Below are 16238 nucleotides of genomic sequence, written 5' to 3' on the forward strand. Positions count from 1 at the left end.
GTATTAATAGTATACCCTATTAATAGTATATAAACTATTTATGGTATAATGCACCTTACTCCAGCCCTTGCAAAGAGTTTAAAAAACAGCTTATAAACATTGTCAGTAGAATGGAGATATACAAATATTTGTACTCAGAAGTTTTACATTGTATTATTACTGATGTATTGACTATTGACTCAAACACTTATTAGCTGTTGACATGTCATCCTTGTCAACCATTATGAAACATTTCACTCTTCAAATTAATGAATGAATTTTACATTGCCTTGTGAAACATTTGTTAACTGTTGACACCAGTCAATGAAACTTAGGGAGCGTCATGAAACATTTATTAAATATTAGATTGAACTTTATTGAGCCCAATAAAGTTTAATCTAATCTAATAGTTAAAAAATGTGAACACTGGTGAACGAATCCTACAGCACGTCATCAGAATCAGAATTGGCTTTGAATAGTTATAGTTAATAGTTACTTATGGCTTATTGTGAAAGATTTATTAACTCTTGACACGAGTCAACGAATCTTTCGGCACGTTGTGAAACATTTTTTAACCATTCACATTGGTAAACAAATCATATGACCTGTTGTAAGACACTAATAACAATTAGTGTATTATCGCTTTGTATGAAAAGTGCTGTACAATTGAAGTCTGATTGATTAATTCATCCTGAAATCAGTTTTAAACAGCACAGAGAGTAGCAGGTTTCTGAAACCAGTGTGTAAATACAAGAAAGTTGCTCCATCTCTCTGCAGATGTTGGTAGAGTTCACTGACAGACGTGACAAATTGCTCATGTCTGGTTTTATGCGCGTGAGGTAAGTTTTTTTTTCAGGAAATGGGGTGGTTGCAGCAGTCAGAGTGTGAGAGATGGCTGGTTTGAAGGAACCACGTGATGAGTCATACTTCCTCTAACAGTCAGGCCTCGGCTCTCTGCATCCCTTCTTTTGTGATCAGCGACACACAGATGGCGGGTACAAGGTAAGAGCATATTAAACAATCTCTCAGGTCTGTGAAATTTTTTGACTTGGTTCAGCTCTGTTGTCTTGGTGATTGCTGTTGTGTTGGCATTTTTCTCAGCAGACCTGAACTCACTGATGTGTGATGACCGAAATATAAACACGTTGAACTTTTCTTGATAGATGCCCCCAATTTGGGTGATTTTCACTTGTGTATTTTTTAGACAGACAGGCAGATGTCAGGAGCCAAAGTTGAGGCTCCATCAGCTGGGATGAGATGACAACAGTTTACATTCTGTTGTTCACATCTTGTGAGGAGGAGATATTAAGACTTCATGCATGACTGAAATCCCAGCTTCCGTATATGGGGGTTTCAGTTTGTTTCCTGTTACAGCAGGCTAAGTTACTGCAGCTACACTGTCGTCTAATTCTCTAATAAACTATGCAAGCTATGGTAACATTTACCAGGTCTCTGATAGATGTTTTAAAGCAGCAGAAGAATCCCTTAATAAATGACAGAACTGATGATAAAAGGTATCAGTGCATTCACTGTGAGAACGGAAGGAGAGTGATGGCAATTAAGACTGTTTTAAACTCTGTCGCTGCTGCAGCCTGCATGAGCACTGAGAACACTCTTATTCATCGCTATCATTATTTCGCTCTACCTCTGTGGACCAGCTGACAGATATCAGTGAGTGTTATGTCTCACTGTGCAATTCTGCTGTCTGCATAAATACTGAACAACATTTACCAACAGACACGAAAAACACTTGAATCCACACAATACTGATTCCAGGTCTGGAAAAAAGCCTTATTAAACTGTAGGATTTGTCCTCAAACTAAATCTTTAAAGCTTCTAGCTGCTGCACTTTTCCTTGTTGTCGACTAACAGAAAGACAAATGTTGTGTAACCACAGTGAAGCAATCAGAGCTGCAAACAGGAACCCAAACAAGAAAAAGTCAGAAACAGTCCTCAGACTCTTCTGGTTCAAACTCTGAGTGTTCACCCATATGATTTCAATGTAACTGTTAATGTAACTCATAAAAGAGGGCTCATTTTGTCGGTGAGTGAGTATGCACTATAGTTATTTATTGCATTATTTCAGCCACCTGTCTGTTTCCTTTGAATCCAAATGAGTGAAGTGTTTGTGAACACACAGATTCACGAACCTCCAGAGTGCTGCGAAGCAGCCACCGCTGACTCAGCCTCCACAGCGCAGCACAGTGGTGCAGGGGACTGTGCAGATGCGTATTAAGAGCTCACAGAGCTCTGGAGAACGCCTCAGTCAGTCCAAGTCTATGGTACTGCAGGAGTCTGACATTCCTCAAAAACCTGTAAGTAGACCTGCAGTAAGTTCCATCCTAGAGTGGGTGCAGTTCAATTTTTCACTATTTTTTCTGTTTCTAGATCTCCAGGCATCGCAGGAATCAGTCTCAGCATAACGTCTTGGTCACAGGAGGAGCTGATGTTTTTGAAAGGCTGGTGAGTACAAGACTCAACATCTCATCATACTGCACTGTAAAAATATCTCCATCCTGTTAGCTCACTCCTTTTTGAGAACTTGAAAATCAAATTTAGACACACTTTTTGTGCTAGTTTTTACATGTTTTAAATTTATTTTTACTGCACTGAAGTCATGTAATCAGTTTTAAAACAGCTGCAAGTTCACGTTCATTGCCATCACGTTTTCAGTTTAAACAAATTGAAACCTCACCCAGCTTCTCCTCTGCTACACTCCACCCTGTATTTCAATACTTAATTTTTCATTTAATTTCATAATATTCTCATATAAAAATTTGAGAACAAAAAATTAAAAATTCACATAGGTGAAACATTTTTCAGATTTCATATTTTTCGTCAGAAAGTTGTGGAAACAGCAATAACATTTTTTGGTTTTCAAAATTAAATCTAATTTTTAATTTGTTATAATGTGTGTGTCCAGGTCGAGTTGAAAGGTGAACACCTGAATGTGGCTAAAATCTCAGACAGTGGTAAGAAGCAAAGGAAGAACTGGAGTTTGATGTGGAGTGTTCTGACCTCAGACCAGCTGCTGTTTTATAAAGAGAGACAACAAGAAACTAGTCAAGTATGAAAATACTTTATCTTTTTATCTGTACTTTATCTCTACTTTATCTGAACTTCATCCCTGTCTCTACTGTATCTCTTTAATATCTCTCTTTTATATTCGAATGATCAGGAAGTGGTCCCATAAGAAAATACTTTATCTATAGTATAACTAAGTAAAGAATCTGATCCTGTAAATAATACAATGTATTTAATCATCTTTACTTGTCATTTTCCTCATTTGTTATATCTTCACTCCCACTGTCCCATTTGTTGGACATCATTATACTGCTATATCTCGATGCTGCGATCAGTGTATGAATTCAGATGTACGTTGCTTTGGATAAAAGCATCTTCAAATGACTAACTGTAATTGTAATTATGCTACCTTTGCAGATATGGAACAGTCCTCGCAAATACTGCACACATTGCACAGTTCATAGGAGTGGGATGTACTGTCACAGTATGTGTGTGTTGAAGGGGCGTTGACTTGGATGTGTGGTTGGCAGTTGGAGGATGAGGGTGGGAACTAGAATGGGTTGTTGAGGAGAGTGAAGGTGAGCTGGGTAGCGCTGTGTGGCTGGGCTTCAGTGTGGCTGGAGAGACACTGGTGGGTCCTGGGGCTTTCCTTGGATTCAGCAGTGTAAAGGCCTTATGGATGTCCTTCTCTATAACAGTGTGAGAGAAGGGAGGAAGAGGAGGGACAGTTGGCCATTAGTGTATGGTAAGGGACCTGTGAAGGTGAGAGAGAAGGGTTGGGGGAGAGGAGGGACAGTTTTTCTCTTTGTAATGTGTGATTGTCCTGAGTGTTAATAATGTAATTGAAGTTTGGTGAAATGAGTCAGTACTTTTATTTTTATCATGTCTAAAGTTGAATCTTTTATTTTTTCCCCCTCTTTTGGATTATGAGACCTCTGACATCATATCCACCCTCTTTGTGTTCAGAAACCAGGGAGTAAGACAGATGTGGTTCACTTGTGTGGAGCTGTTATCGAGTGGACGATGGAGAAGTCGAGCAGGAAAAACGTCTTCCAGGTAAGAAACAATTACAAACCTTTCACATGGTCACACTTTACGCAGAACCAGGATTCAGATTTAACACTAAGATGTTGCAGACGTTTTTGCATTGGAGCTGTGCATTTGTGTTACACCTGGATAAGGCTGGTTTCTCTCCCTGACAGTCATGTTTAAGTGTTGAACTGATAGAAAATGAATTCCTGTATTCTTATTCTTGTGTTAAAGAAACATACAAGTCTTTTTAAACAAAATATTGATTGTTACAAGCCTTGAAGTCTTCCCCTGGATTGACTGTGGCTTGGGCTGAAACTCCTGTGCAACTCTTTGGACAAAGGCAATTTGGATTATAAGCCTATTGACTGACATTTCCATTTTATGCAAAATCAATTTTGAGATGTAAGTGACCGGAGGTTAGACTAACCCAAACCTAACCCTAGGATTACTCAAACCATGGTGAAGATTAACACTGCATTTATGTCCTCACAGACAGCAGCATTTGATACGATTTATTGATATTTAAATTGATAGTCTTGAAAAGTTAGTCGAGCTTTCTGACGCTGTGTTAAACTGGTTTCAAAGATACATCAAAGGCAGAAAGTTTGACATCAGATCATGTGTCTGAGAAACATGATATCTGTTTTGAGGTGGCAGGGAGCTGATTGGTCCATTACTGTTCTCACTCTACATACTGCCACTGGGTGGTGTCATTGCAGAGCATAATGTATGTTTCTATGCAGAGGACACACAACATCTGTGCTGAACCAAGGGTGCTGCAGCTACAGACTCCATTACTAACTGTTAATGAATAAATCGATGGATGAGCAATAATTTTTTGAAGTTAAACAGGAACAAAATTGAAAAACTACAAATAGAATAGATAGTAAAAAAAAGAGAAATGCTGTTTAATAATTTGTGAAATTAACTCCCTGGATTAAATCTGAGGTTACAGTCTTGGTTTTATACTAGGTAAGATCTAAACTTCAAGTCTCACATCAACAGGGTGACGAAAACTTAATTTTTACACCTGAGAAACAGCTGAAGAACGACCATTTCTAAATCAAACAGATGCTGAAGAACTGATTCATGCCTTCAATTCAAGGTGACTTGATGATTGTAACACACTATTTACTGGCCTCCAGGAGAAAAACATTGAGGGACTTCAGCTCATTTAAAACTCTGCAGCTAGACTATGATCCAGAACCAAGAGCAGAGACCACATTAGTCCAGTTTGAGCTGCTCTGCACTGACTGAAGGATGAACCAAGCTACATTGCTAATTCCCTTGTTTAAGTATTTGCTTCAAGTTCAAATTGAAATTTATTTTTTTTACCCTAAAATCACATTTTCCCCCTCTTGGTACTTGACTTTATTTGTCATTTTCATCTGTTCCAGATCACAACAAACACAGGAAGTGAGTACCTCCTCCAGGCTGATAGTTACTCCACTGCAAGTAAATGGTACGACACCATCAGAAAGACCATCGACTCTTCAGTAAGAACTCAATTCCTTTTGAACTGGCTGCTTTTGTTATCAATCATTCTCTTTATTGTTTCTTGGATTAATTGTTTGTCAAAATGTTCAGGCCAGAACAATAATAGTAATAATAATACATGTTGTATTGTTCATTCATCATGTTACATCCAACCCCAATTCCAAAAAAGTCTGGGCACTGTTTGAATGTAAATTCAAAGCAGAATGCAATCATTTGCAATTGAAGTGTGTTTACTGACAGTTTTAAAAAGTCTTCTCAAGCCAGTGTAGTAATATCCTTTCAATCATGTGTTCACAAAGTGGTGAACCTCGCTCAGCCTTGCTTGTGAACGACTAGGGCTGGGCGATGTGGCTGAAAACTCTATTGCGATATAAGTGTTTTATATCGGTCGATATCGATAATTATTGATATTTTTATGACCTATTTAAAATAAGGACCAGGAGAAAAATACATTCAATTTAAACATTTTTATTTTAAATTTAACCTTCCTCTGATTATAATCCCTCAGCTATCAAGGCAGAAAGGAAATGTCAACACAACCATGGAAAACACTCAAATAATAAATGTAAAAAAAGTGTAAAAATGTAAACAGAGAAACCTGAGAACTTTTTTTCTGCAGGTTTCGTGCAGAAAGTTCACAAACTGATTCACCTTCTGCTGAATAAAATGTTTTCAGATATGTGCAGTGTTTTGGAAACATAGCAGAAACAAACAAACAAACATGACAGACAGCACAGTAACACTGACTGAACTATAAAACCAGCCTAGACATAAGAACAACTTCAGTCGCTCTTCTTCCTCTGAACATACATGAACTGTTCAGTTATATTTTTATTATAAGAGCTGTTTGTAAGCTGGCTTCTCCTCAGTGCTCAGTGAAGCGTGTCTTTAGCTGTATGAGATGCCGCTGCCTCCGTTACGTCTTTGTGCCTTTTAGATGATTTGTCATCAGGCACTGAAGCAGATACCTCTGCATGGCGGTCAGCTGCTTGTGCGGTGGTGCTACGGTTGGCGGACGTTGGCGAGGGTTAGGGTTTGTGGTGTTACTGGTCTTGGTGGGGACGACAGTCTTGCATAAGTTACAGACCACATTGGTCTGACGACGGTCCGACTTATAAAATCCAAAAAACTCCATACTGAGCTGACTTTCCCTGTTTTATCGACGATTTCTTCGCTCGCTGCAGCGCTCGCTTTCTGTTTCTCATCTCACTCCTCGCGGAGCAACAAACACGTGACAACGACATGGCGCAAACGAACTTGATAATGTTACATGATTGGCTGTTAGCGTGTCTCTCTCACTGATTAGCGATTACTACCTACGTTGCTCAGTTACCTGAGAGCGAGTGCCTTTGTTCATGCACCCAACCTCGCTTCGCAACCTCAGGTTTCTTCCGACGAAGAAAAAAAAATTATCGAATGCTTTATCGAACGCATTTTATATTGATATTGATGACGTGTCTATCGCGAGGCATATTGCTATCGTTTTATTGGCCCAGCCCTATGAACGACTGTGCCTTTCGAGGGTGCCCCTTTCATACTCAATCATGATACTCTCGCCTGTTACCAATGAACCCGTTTACCTGTATAATGTTCCAAACAGGTTTTTGAACCATTCCACAACTTTTCCAGTCTTTTGTTGCTCCTCTTCCAACTTGTTTGAAAAGTGTTGCTGGCTTCAAATTCAGCATAAGCAGACGTTTACAAAAATCAATGAAGTTGATGAGGTCACATTCTATCAGTTGAACTATTTTTAACCTTTAGGAGAGCAACAGTATTTAAAGCAGATGACATGGTATTGTTGGAATGTTCAACCATATCATATAAAAAGCAGTCATAGCTTTGTGGCTCAAATGAGCTCATAATATTACCGAACTTTTCTTGATGGCCTTACCATCAAGGAATCTCTGTTGAATCAGAAATTCCCTTATTTGTCTTTAAGATTAGTGGTGCATCAAAAAGCACACAGTGATGGTCAGAAAAAGGTAGTTTTAATACTAAAACATAGTCAGTGTTTAACCCCGTTGTTATTATCAATCTAAAATGTGACCATTCTGATGAGTGGCTTCATATACATGTTGTTTAAGTTCAAAACTGTCAAGTAAATTCATAAGCTCCATGGCTGTGGAGTCATTCCTTTTGTTGATGTGGATAGTCAGGTCTCCATTCATGATTCATGATATGTCCCTAACCTAACCCTAATCTGTCATATCTAGTGATACCAATTGCGACCAGCTTTTAGAATCCCTATATATGAATGTCATCCTGTTGGAGGCACTCTTCTTCAGATTACTAGTGAAATAATCTTCAGTAAGCCTTATTGTGACAGGTTGTGACTATTTTTCTGTTCAGACTAAAGCAGATGGAGGTGTTTCTCTGCGGAGGTCAAACAGCACAGAATGTCTACCCAGACACAGCTCCTTACCTGGATATAGGTCTGCTTCCCCCAATGCCAAGCAACGCAACCCAGTCCACAGACGTTCGATCAGTGAGTAACTGACCCCATGAATGTTATATATTATGTATCTGTGACAACAGCTGGTTGAAACCTGGTTGTACCTGTATGATCTATGATCTATTACCTAATTCTCATCAGGTTGCAGATTCTTCAGAGCTGTACAGCAACTTTCAGCTCACCGGGTTTTTATAACTTAATACAAATACGATTGGGTTCACTCACCAAAAAAAAAAAAAAAAAAAAACGTTGTAAAAGCCACTGTACATGGCCTTCTGAACAGCAGACACAGTTATAGACTAGCTGGTGGGGGCATTTAGCAGCAAAGAAAACCCTGGATATATTCCTTAGGAGTTGGTTGAGACAAAAAATAGGGCCAATGAGTGTATATTGAACTTATATTCATAAGACGACACAAACACAACTCCACGACTGTTCACATTGCTCCATAACTGCTGCATGTGGAAATAAGTAACTGCTTGATCACACAACTACTTTATAAATTGGTGATGTCAGATGTTGAGATTACAGACTGTTATGCTGGAGAGAAATGTAAAAAAAAATCTTTATTTCACTTTTAATGCTCATGCTTTTCTGCAGACATGTTCAGCAGCTCCAAGTTGAAACACAGCACCTCCGACAGTGCTGACAAGAATGGAGTAAAGAACAGACTGAAGAAGTTCATCACCAGACGTCCATCCATGAAGACTCTGCAGGAGAAAGGCCTCATCAGAGGTTTCTGCTTTTTCTTTACACACTAAACCCTGAACAAACATTTGCCCTTTAATAGCTTTAAGTTGTTAAAATCCTATTCCACTCTTACTGTACCAAACTTATTATGTCCTGTGTATAATGTTGTTGTAGCTCTTGAGTGATTTGTCCACTTGTGAAATATTTATGTTGTTATTGAAATATTCTGTATTCATGTCTGCTGCTTCAGACATATTTCACCAAAAATAATATTTGGAAACTTAAAGTGCAGAGGCTTTGGCTAAAGGTTGGACACTAGTCTTTACAGTGGTGTTGGAGAAATTTAAACTAGCATCTTGGCTTTGAGTGTCATAAATCCCTGAAGCAAACAGGATCTATATGTGACATTTCTTTGCTAGTGAAGCAACTGAAATCACTTAGGTGACATTTTACAAAGTCACAATTTCAAATGTGCATGTTAAGTCATTAAACCTGTTGTAACATTAATTACTAGTATATTATAATGTCTGTCTCAGATCGAGTTTTTGGCTGCCATCTGTTAACCCTCTGCGAGCGTGAAGGAACCACAGTGCCAAGATTTGTCCAGATCTGTCTGGAAGCTGTTGACAAGCGAGGTATGGTCACTAAGAGCTGATGAAAACTAAAACTCAACAGAAGAGAATGGGCAATATGTATGGCTTGTTTTTTGTTTCTCTGAAGCCTTATTGAGAAAACTGCTGTTTGGCATCTGTTTGGCAGTACACAGTTTTAATGCATAGCACCGTCTCACTTTGAGGTTAATGTATTTCTATACTGGTTGCAGTCACAGTCAATTTTAGCTTTCAAGTCTACGTGGTTCCATTCTAGGTGAAATCCCAGTGACTGGAGATTCCATACACCAGTTTACCTAACATAAGTAAACCCTAAATGATGGCCAACTGTTTTTGTGTTTTCAGGTCTGGAGGTTGATGGGATCTACAGAGTCAGTGGAAATCTAGCCACAATCCAGAAACTTCGCTTTATCATTGATCAAGGTTAGTTCAGCAGGTATCTGTCCACATATATAAACAGTAATCAGATGAATCAGAGTCTGGCTCATCACTTAAACTTAGAGGGAGAAACATGGTGCTTCTCTCAGTGCGCACATTGTCATAGTAATGTTTGTGTCAATCAAAATGATCCCATGTCTATTCTGGCCTGTCCCCTCAGAGGAGGACCTGGACCTGGACCACAGTCAGTGGGAGGACATCCACGTTGTCACTGGAGCCCTCAAAATGTTTTTCCGTGAGCTGCCTGAGCCCCTCTTCCCCTTCAGGTTCTTCCAGTCATTTGTGGAAGTCACCAGTGAGTCAAACCTGATTAAATAGAAGCATTTCATGTCTCTGTCTTTATTAGAAACTTCTGCAGTGGCCATTCAGAACAAGGCTATTCAGAATGGGCACATTGCTTGGCCTCCAGAAAAGTTGGAGGTGTGCAGCTTGTCACCTGCGGTGTTTTGTAAAACAGCTCATTGTGGCTGATCTGCTGTAAAAAAAAAAAAAAAAGAAAAAGAAAAGAAAAAAGGAAGAAAGTGCAGAATTGACTTTTTCCTTGGTTTGTGTAACATTTGATGGGGAGTTGAGGAAGGACGTTCTTACAGTACAGAGAGGATAATGTGGGAGAAATATTATCTCTTTGCCTATTTTTTTGTCAGATCACATGCCTTAGTGTTTCGGATCAGCTTGTCTCTAGTCTTTAGCACGTTATTGAGGCTGCCTGATTTTAAGGAATTGCAAAAATCCAGTCTCAAGTAATAAATGGGTGGACTAGTTCTTCTGCATTATTTTGTGAGAGGATATGTGATTTTTGCAATGTTACATAGGTGAAAAAGGCAGTCCTTGAAATTTGTTGTAAATAGGACTTAAAGGACATATGCTATTCAAAAAAATTTCCCTTAGTCTTTACAGTGGTGTTGGAGGCCATGGCAATGCCATCCAGAGGAGCCTGTTTGAAGGACTAAACTTAACTAAATGAATTAAGGTTTATTTTCACCAAGCCAGTCGGTGATCGTTGGAAAATCATGAAGTCTGACAAGATAGTTTTGGTGATTTTCATTTTGTTTGTTTTACAAAAGTGAATTTTACCAGAAGTTAATTTGGCTCTGAAATGTCAAGACAAATATATCTCATAACAATTTTTAATTCAATTCAGTGTTATTTACATTGCACCAAATCACAAGAATTTGTGAGCTCTGGTGTGTGTGTGTGTGTGTGTGTGTGTGTGTGTGTGTGTGTGTGTGTGTATATATATATATATGTATATATGTATGTATAAAGAATTCCTTTATTCGTCACATTACACACAACATGCATAGTTGAGGAGGGAAACTGTACACGCCATGCAATTGTGAAATTCTTTCCCGCTTTTTGACCCATCCATGGTCAGTCCTTCCTCCACGGCAGACCAGGAGCGGTGGGCTGCCAGTCGACCAGCGCCCGGGGACCCAACTCTCATTTGTCACCATTGGTCAGGTGGTGATCTTCTTGCATGTTTTTTAGTGGGGGTATTTTTATGGAGGATACCCCAGGTGAACACGGGGAGAACATGCAAACTCCACACAGAAAGGCCCCTTTTTTTTTTCCTCGAGCAGCAGGCACCAAGGGCATGGTGGAAGACACGCCCCCCTGCGCCCATAGCGGGATTTGAACCGGGGACCTTCTAGCTGTGAGGTGACAGTGTTACCACCGAGCCTGCTGCCTCACCTGGAGCAGCAGTGTTTTGGTGGCTCGGTGGTAACATATATATATATATATATATATATATATATATATATATATATATATATATATATATATATATATATATATATATATATATGAGACCAAAATTGTCAGACAAACAATATATACTTAAATAAAAGGTTCTCCTCTGGAGCTGTAATGGGAGACTTCTGAGTCGAGCATAGAGGCTGTCTAATGCCAACTGTAGGTGTGTCTGTGTTTGTCTTGTAGTTGCTGCGGTGCTGATACAGAGGATTGTGTGCTGTAGCTTCCCTGGCAAACTGTTTGTCTTGGTGATCAGTCAAGAATCATAAAATCTGCCAAATAATTAACTTGAATTTCAGCCGAAAAAAAGAGGAATCACATATGTAGTGTAAAAGTGAATGACAGAAAACAGGGGTGCAATGACTTTATATACAGAAGGTTTATTACTATCACTACTAACAAAGACTGACCCAGCAATGACACAATACAATGCTACCTACACACACACTGACGATCCAGTGAACAAATGAATGAAATTTGGCAGGTAAAGTATGCAGCAGACAAATAGACCAAATAAGATAAAAAATATTTACATGTTGGGTTTCACTTTACTTTAGATTGTTAATAAGTAAGTACCATGAAAAAGATCTGGAATCCAGATGCCAAAGAATTACATCGAGCAAAACATCAGATGTTTATCTGTAATGATTATTGAGATATTGATACATCATTTTAAATTACAGCAAACTTCTAATATATTTACAGTTTTTGCCTGTTGCTTGAACACTTTTTGCAAAACGGCTCACTGTGTCAAAACTATACACACAAGCAAATAAGACACAACACTGGGAAATAAAGCATTCACATCTGTCAAACTGAAAATCTGCTATCAAAACCTAACAATCCTTTGTCAAAATGTCACTCTGATGACAAAATAATACACACTTGCATCATATGAATACACTTTCAGATAAGCAGCACAACACACGAGTGTACTTTATATAAAACACTGCAGTCTTTAATTTTTACTGTTTTTGTTCAGTTTCTCAGAGCATTCTGTGAAGCTTAATGCAATGTTACAATGTTACACAGTGTCTGTTTTTTCCAACAAAGGTTTCCACAACAACCAAAAATGAAAAGTACTGTAATAGACTTACTGTAAGGTTACAAATTACATCAGCTCAATACTGTACATTACAGTACTATACAGTACAATACATGCATTAAAGAGAAAATAAAACAAAAACACCCGATATGTAACAGTAAAAATGTTTATGTACAGTACTATACACATAATAAACTACATAAATCTAAACATGTTAAATTACAGTAGTATGAACATGTAAAATGAGACTATACATGTTGAATTACAATACAGTTTGTGGCATTTATTGTCAATGTGAAAGAGATGTGAACATATGATTCTATGTATTGTTTAAACTTTGATATTGTATTAGTTACAGGTTAAACATCAATACTATAGACATGTTCAACTCTGATCCTATACACGTGTTAAACTTTGATACAATATACATGTTAAACTACAATACTATGCACATATTAATCTAATTTTTGCTTTTCTGAACAGAGATCAAAGAATCCAAAGACAAAGTTCATGCTGTGAAGAAACTGATCCAGGAGCTGCCCAAACCCAACCAGGACACGATGAAGCTGCTCTTTAGCCATCTGCAGAGGTACGGTTGCAAACACTGAAAGAGTCAGTAAGAAGAACATAAAGTCAACCAGCTGGAAGCATCAGTCCTATTAACCAACATTTGAAAACCATTAGTCAATTACCAATTAGTTGATTAACAGAACAACTGAAATTCTAAATTCATCGCTTAAAGGTGGCAGTTTCCCAAAACATGGAACCATGTTTTTGTTGTTGTATTTTGCCGAATTTTCTGAATTTGAAAAATTATGTCTTGAGTTGATGCACTCAAATTTATGAGTCAATCTTTTGTGGAACTATTTTGTCAGGAACTATTTTTCATGGCAGAGGTATACATTTCTTCCATGTAATTCCCTGTTGGTTTAGTTAGCAAGACAGATATCCAACACATAAGTAAATTTTATTGGACAGGCTATGCACAGCACCTGTCTGGACAAAACATTAGAGCCACAAGGGATTCATATCTTTAATAGCTGACTTGACTTTTCCTCTTCCAAAGTGCTGAAATCATAGACAGGCAGACTGCAACAATTAAAATGATTTAAGCTGTATTTAAACCCTATAATGAAGTATCTCACAAAAACTAGTACATATATTTCAGAAATGAAAGAAATTTGTTGAAACCAACAGACCCATGGAAAGTTAGAAAAACACATTTCAAAATGACACTAAGTAGTAGAAGTTATAGGAACACATTAGTTACTGGGAAAACTAGTGTTTTGGTCCAATGATTTTCCCTTTAAGTAACTCTCTCAGCGTAAAGTTTGATAACAGTGTCAGAAGTCGGCTGTTAATCATAGGGTGGTCCCTTGAGCAAGACACTGAAGCGCAAACTGGTCCTCAAATGTAAATCACATTGTTCTACATTGTCACATTTTGATGTTTGTTAGTGGAGTTTGAATTTTGCTGTATTGTTATATAATATATATTATACTAAATGTTGGTGTGTACTAAAAGTACAAATTAGTAGACATTGTACTGGGTTTTTTCTCTGTAGATTTCAGGTTGTAATCTGTTTCAAGAGTTTCTGTTTCAGTTGCTGGACTGTCTTCATCCAAAGACCATCATCAGTAGTAAAATGTGACAGCATGTAACTCTAGCAAGAAATACACAAAGAAGTCCCATGATCAGCACATGACCTGAAATGTAGAGGTCACAGGAGGCTATGTCAAAGTCAAACTATCACTAAACATAGGAGGTATTTTGAGACAGGACCTGTCCTCAGTTTACAATGTTGTTAAAACCATGGCTGTTTATGGATAAACCAACTTGCTACACTACACAAGGGACAGTAGAGTCACTACCATCTCCTCTGGGGAGTACACATTGGTGATATTTCACTAGTAATTTGGCATATCAGGTCATGTTCTGATCATGTGATTAATTTTTATTTCTAGCCAGAGTTTCTTTCCGTCACAAGTGATGATGGTGTTTGGATGAACAACCACATATCCAGTCAATTGATTCCTTTAATAGTCCAGCAATTCTAATAAACATTTGTAGCATTGTACTTAATTGTGTTGGGAGAATGATATTGGCAGTCACAGTGCAGCTGGCAAGGATGTTATAAACTGTGTACATTCCCGTGTTTGCATTCAGTGTTTGTTCCTTTCACTGTTTTTCAGAGTTCTGGCATTTTCCAGGAAGAATCTAATGTCCACTCAGGGCATTGGTATTGTGTTTGGCCCAACACTGATGTGGCCTGAGCTGGATGCAGGAAACATGGCAGTCAACATGGTTTACCAGAACCAGATCGTGGAGTTTATCTTAACTGAGAGCTGGCAAATCTTCAACCTGGATGGGAACTAAAGTGGCCAGAGTTGGACTTGACAAACTGATGGACTCATATGTACACAGCAAAGCTAATAATAACCAAAATCCTTCAGAAATGTTATTGTCTTAAAAGCAAATAGAAGTAGTAGTAGTAGTGTCTTGTTTGGCTGTACTGTAAAAAATAAATTTAAGTTTTCAAATCACAAAAAGTTTGAGGAGAGTCCTTATTTTGATTGACACAAATGTAGCAAAAACGACATCAAAAACATCCTAAAATAAAAAGTGTGCCAACATGTACACCTTTTTGACCGTTCTTCAAAAGCCCTTCGATGTTATGTCTTCAGTAGTCAGATCAGAAATGAGCAGGCTCTGCTTGAGCGCTTCTATTTATACCCTCCCATTTTCATAAGTTTCAGTTCCTTTAACAGGGTAGACTCCCGAGGCCAAATATGAACAAGAGCTACTTGTGACCCAGTTCAAAAGACTGGCCATTGAGAAGGAATTCACCAGCCTGCTGGTTGTCCCTGGGAGATGCTTCAGAGCTCCCCGCCTCCAGCTGCTGTCCCTCCAGGGACCCTAGCCCCAGGGACCCTGGCTAGCATCTGCTACATGGACATGGCGACTTGGATGTGGCCAGTGCGTGCCTGATGTGCCACCTCCACTTTAAGAAACAGTACGTCAGGATGGGGATGGTGGAGCGCCATGTGGCCAAGTTCCAGAAGGAGACAGTGGACACTGGGTTAGGGGTTCGGAAAAGAAGGTTGGGGGACAAAATCCCTCCTCCGGTAGGAGGTGGGAGGTGCACGGTCCTTCCACCCTACGGACCCCCCGTACTGCTGATCCCTTGGGTGGGATGGCTGGGTTCGCTCACGCCTGCGCCCATAGCGCACCTCAGTCCACCCCCCATCAAAATCATAATAACCCATATTTTTTTGTTTTTATGTGTTTTTTTCTTTTTTTTGGTGTGTTTTTTCGTTTTTATGATTTTTATATTCTTTTCCTTTTGTATTTTTTATGTTTTTTTTCTCTTTTATGATTTTTTTATTCTTTTTTTGTTTTTATGATTTTTTTCGTTTAATTATTTTTATGGAAAATGCAACAAAACAACAAACAACTAAGGGCGCAATCCAAAAGGAAAGGATGAAATTGTTTTTATACAAAACAAACAACTAAAGGCGCTTTCCTGTAAAGGAAAGGATGTATGGTTTTTAAATATAATGAACTAAAAACTCTTTCCTCCTAAAAGAAAGGAAACCAATAAAATGAACTATTAATTGTTTTTTAAGAAAAAAAATGAAATCAGATTGTTTTTAAATTAAATTATGTTTTTTAATCAAAAATGAAATCAAATTGTCTTATGAAATATGAATTAATA

The 16238-nt window shown here is 38.3% G+C and overlaps 1 protein-coding gene across 1 annotated transcript; it reads left to right on the forward strand.

The window, feature by feature from the left end:
* The first annotated feature begins 857 nt into the window (after positions 1–857).
* arhgap15 (Rho GTPase activating protein 15) lies at positions 858–15067 on the forward strand. Its single transcript, XM_070976029.1, has 13 exons — positions 858–981; positions 2120–2294; positions 2368–2442; positions 2903–3046; positions 3970–4059; positions 5433–5531; positions 7882–8017; positions 8585–8719; positions 9211–9309; positions 9631–9708; positions 9884–10018; positions 13007–13112; positions 14716–15067. The coding sequence occupies exons 1-13, from the start codon at positions 896–898 to the stop codon at positions 14897–14899; spliced, it is 1542 nt and encodes a 513-aa protein (XP_070832130.1). The 5' UTR covers positions 858–895; the 3' UTR covers positions 14900–15067.
* The last annotated feature ends 1171 nt before the right edge of the window (positions 15068–16238 follow it).

This window comes from Chaetodon trifascialis, chromosome 12 (assembly GCF_039877785.1).
Source record: "Chaetodon trifascialis isolate fChaTrf1 chromosome 12, fChaTrf1.hap1, whole genome shotgun sequence".
In the NCBI taxonomy this organism is placed as follows: Eukaryota; Metazoa; Chordata; class Actinopteri; order Chaetodontiformes; family Chaetodontidae; genus Chaetodon; species Chaetodon trifascialis.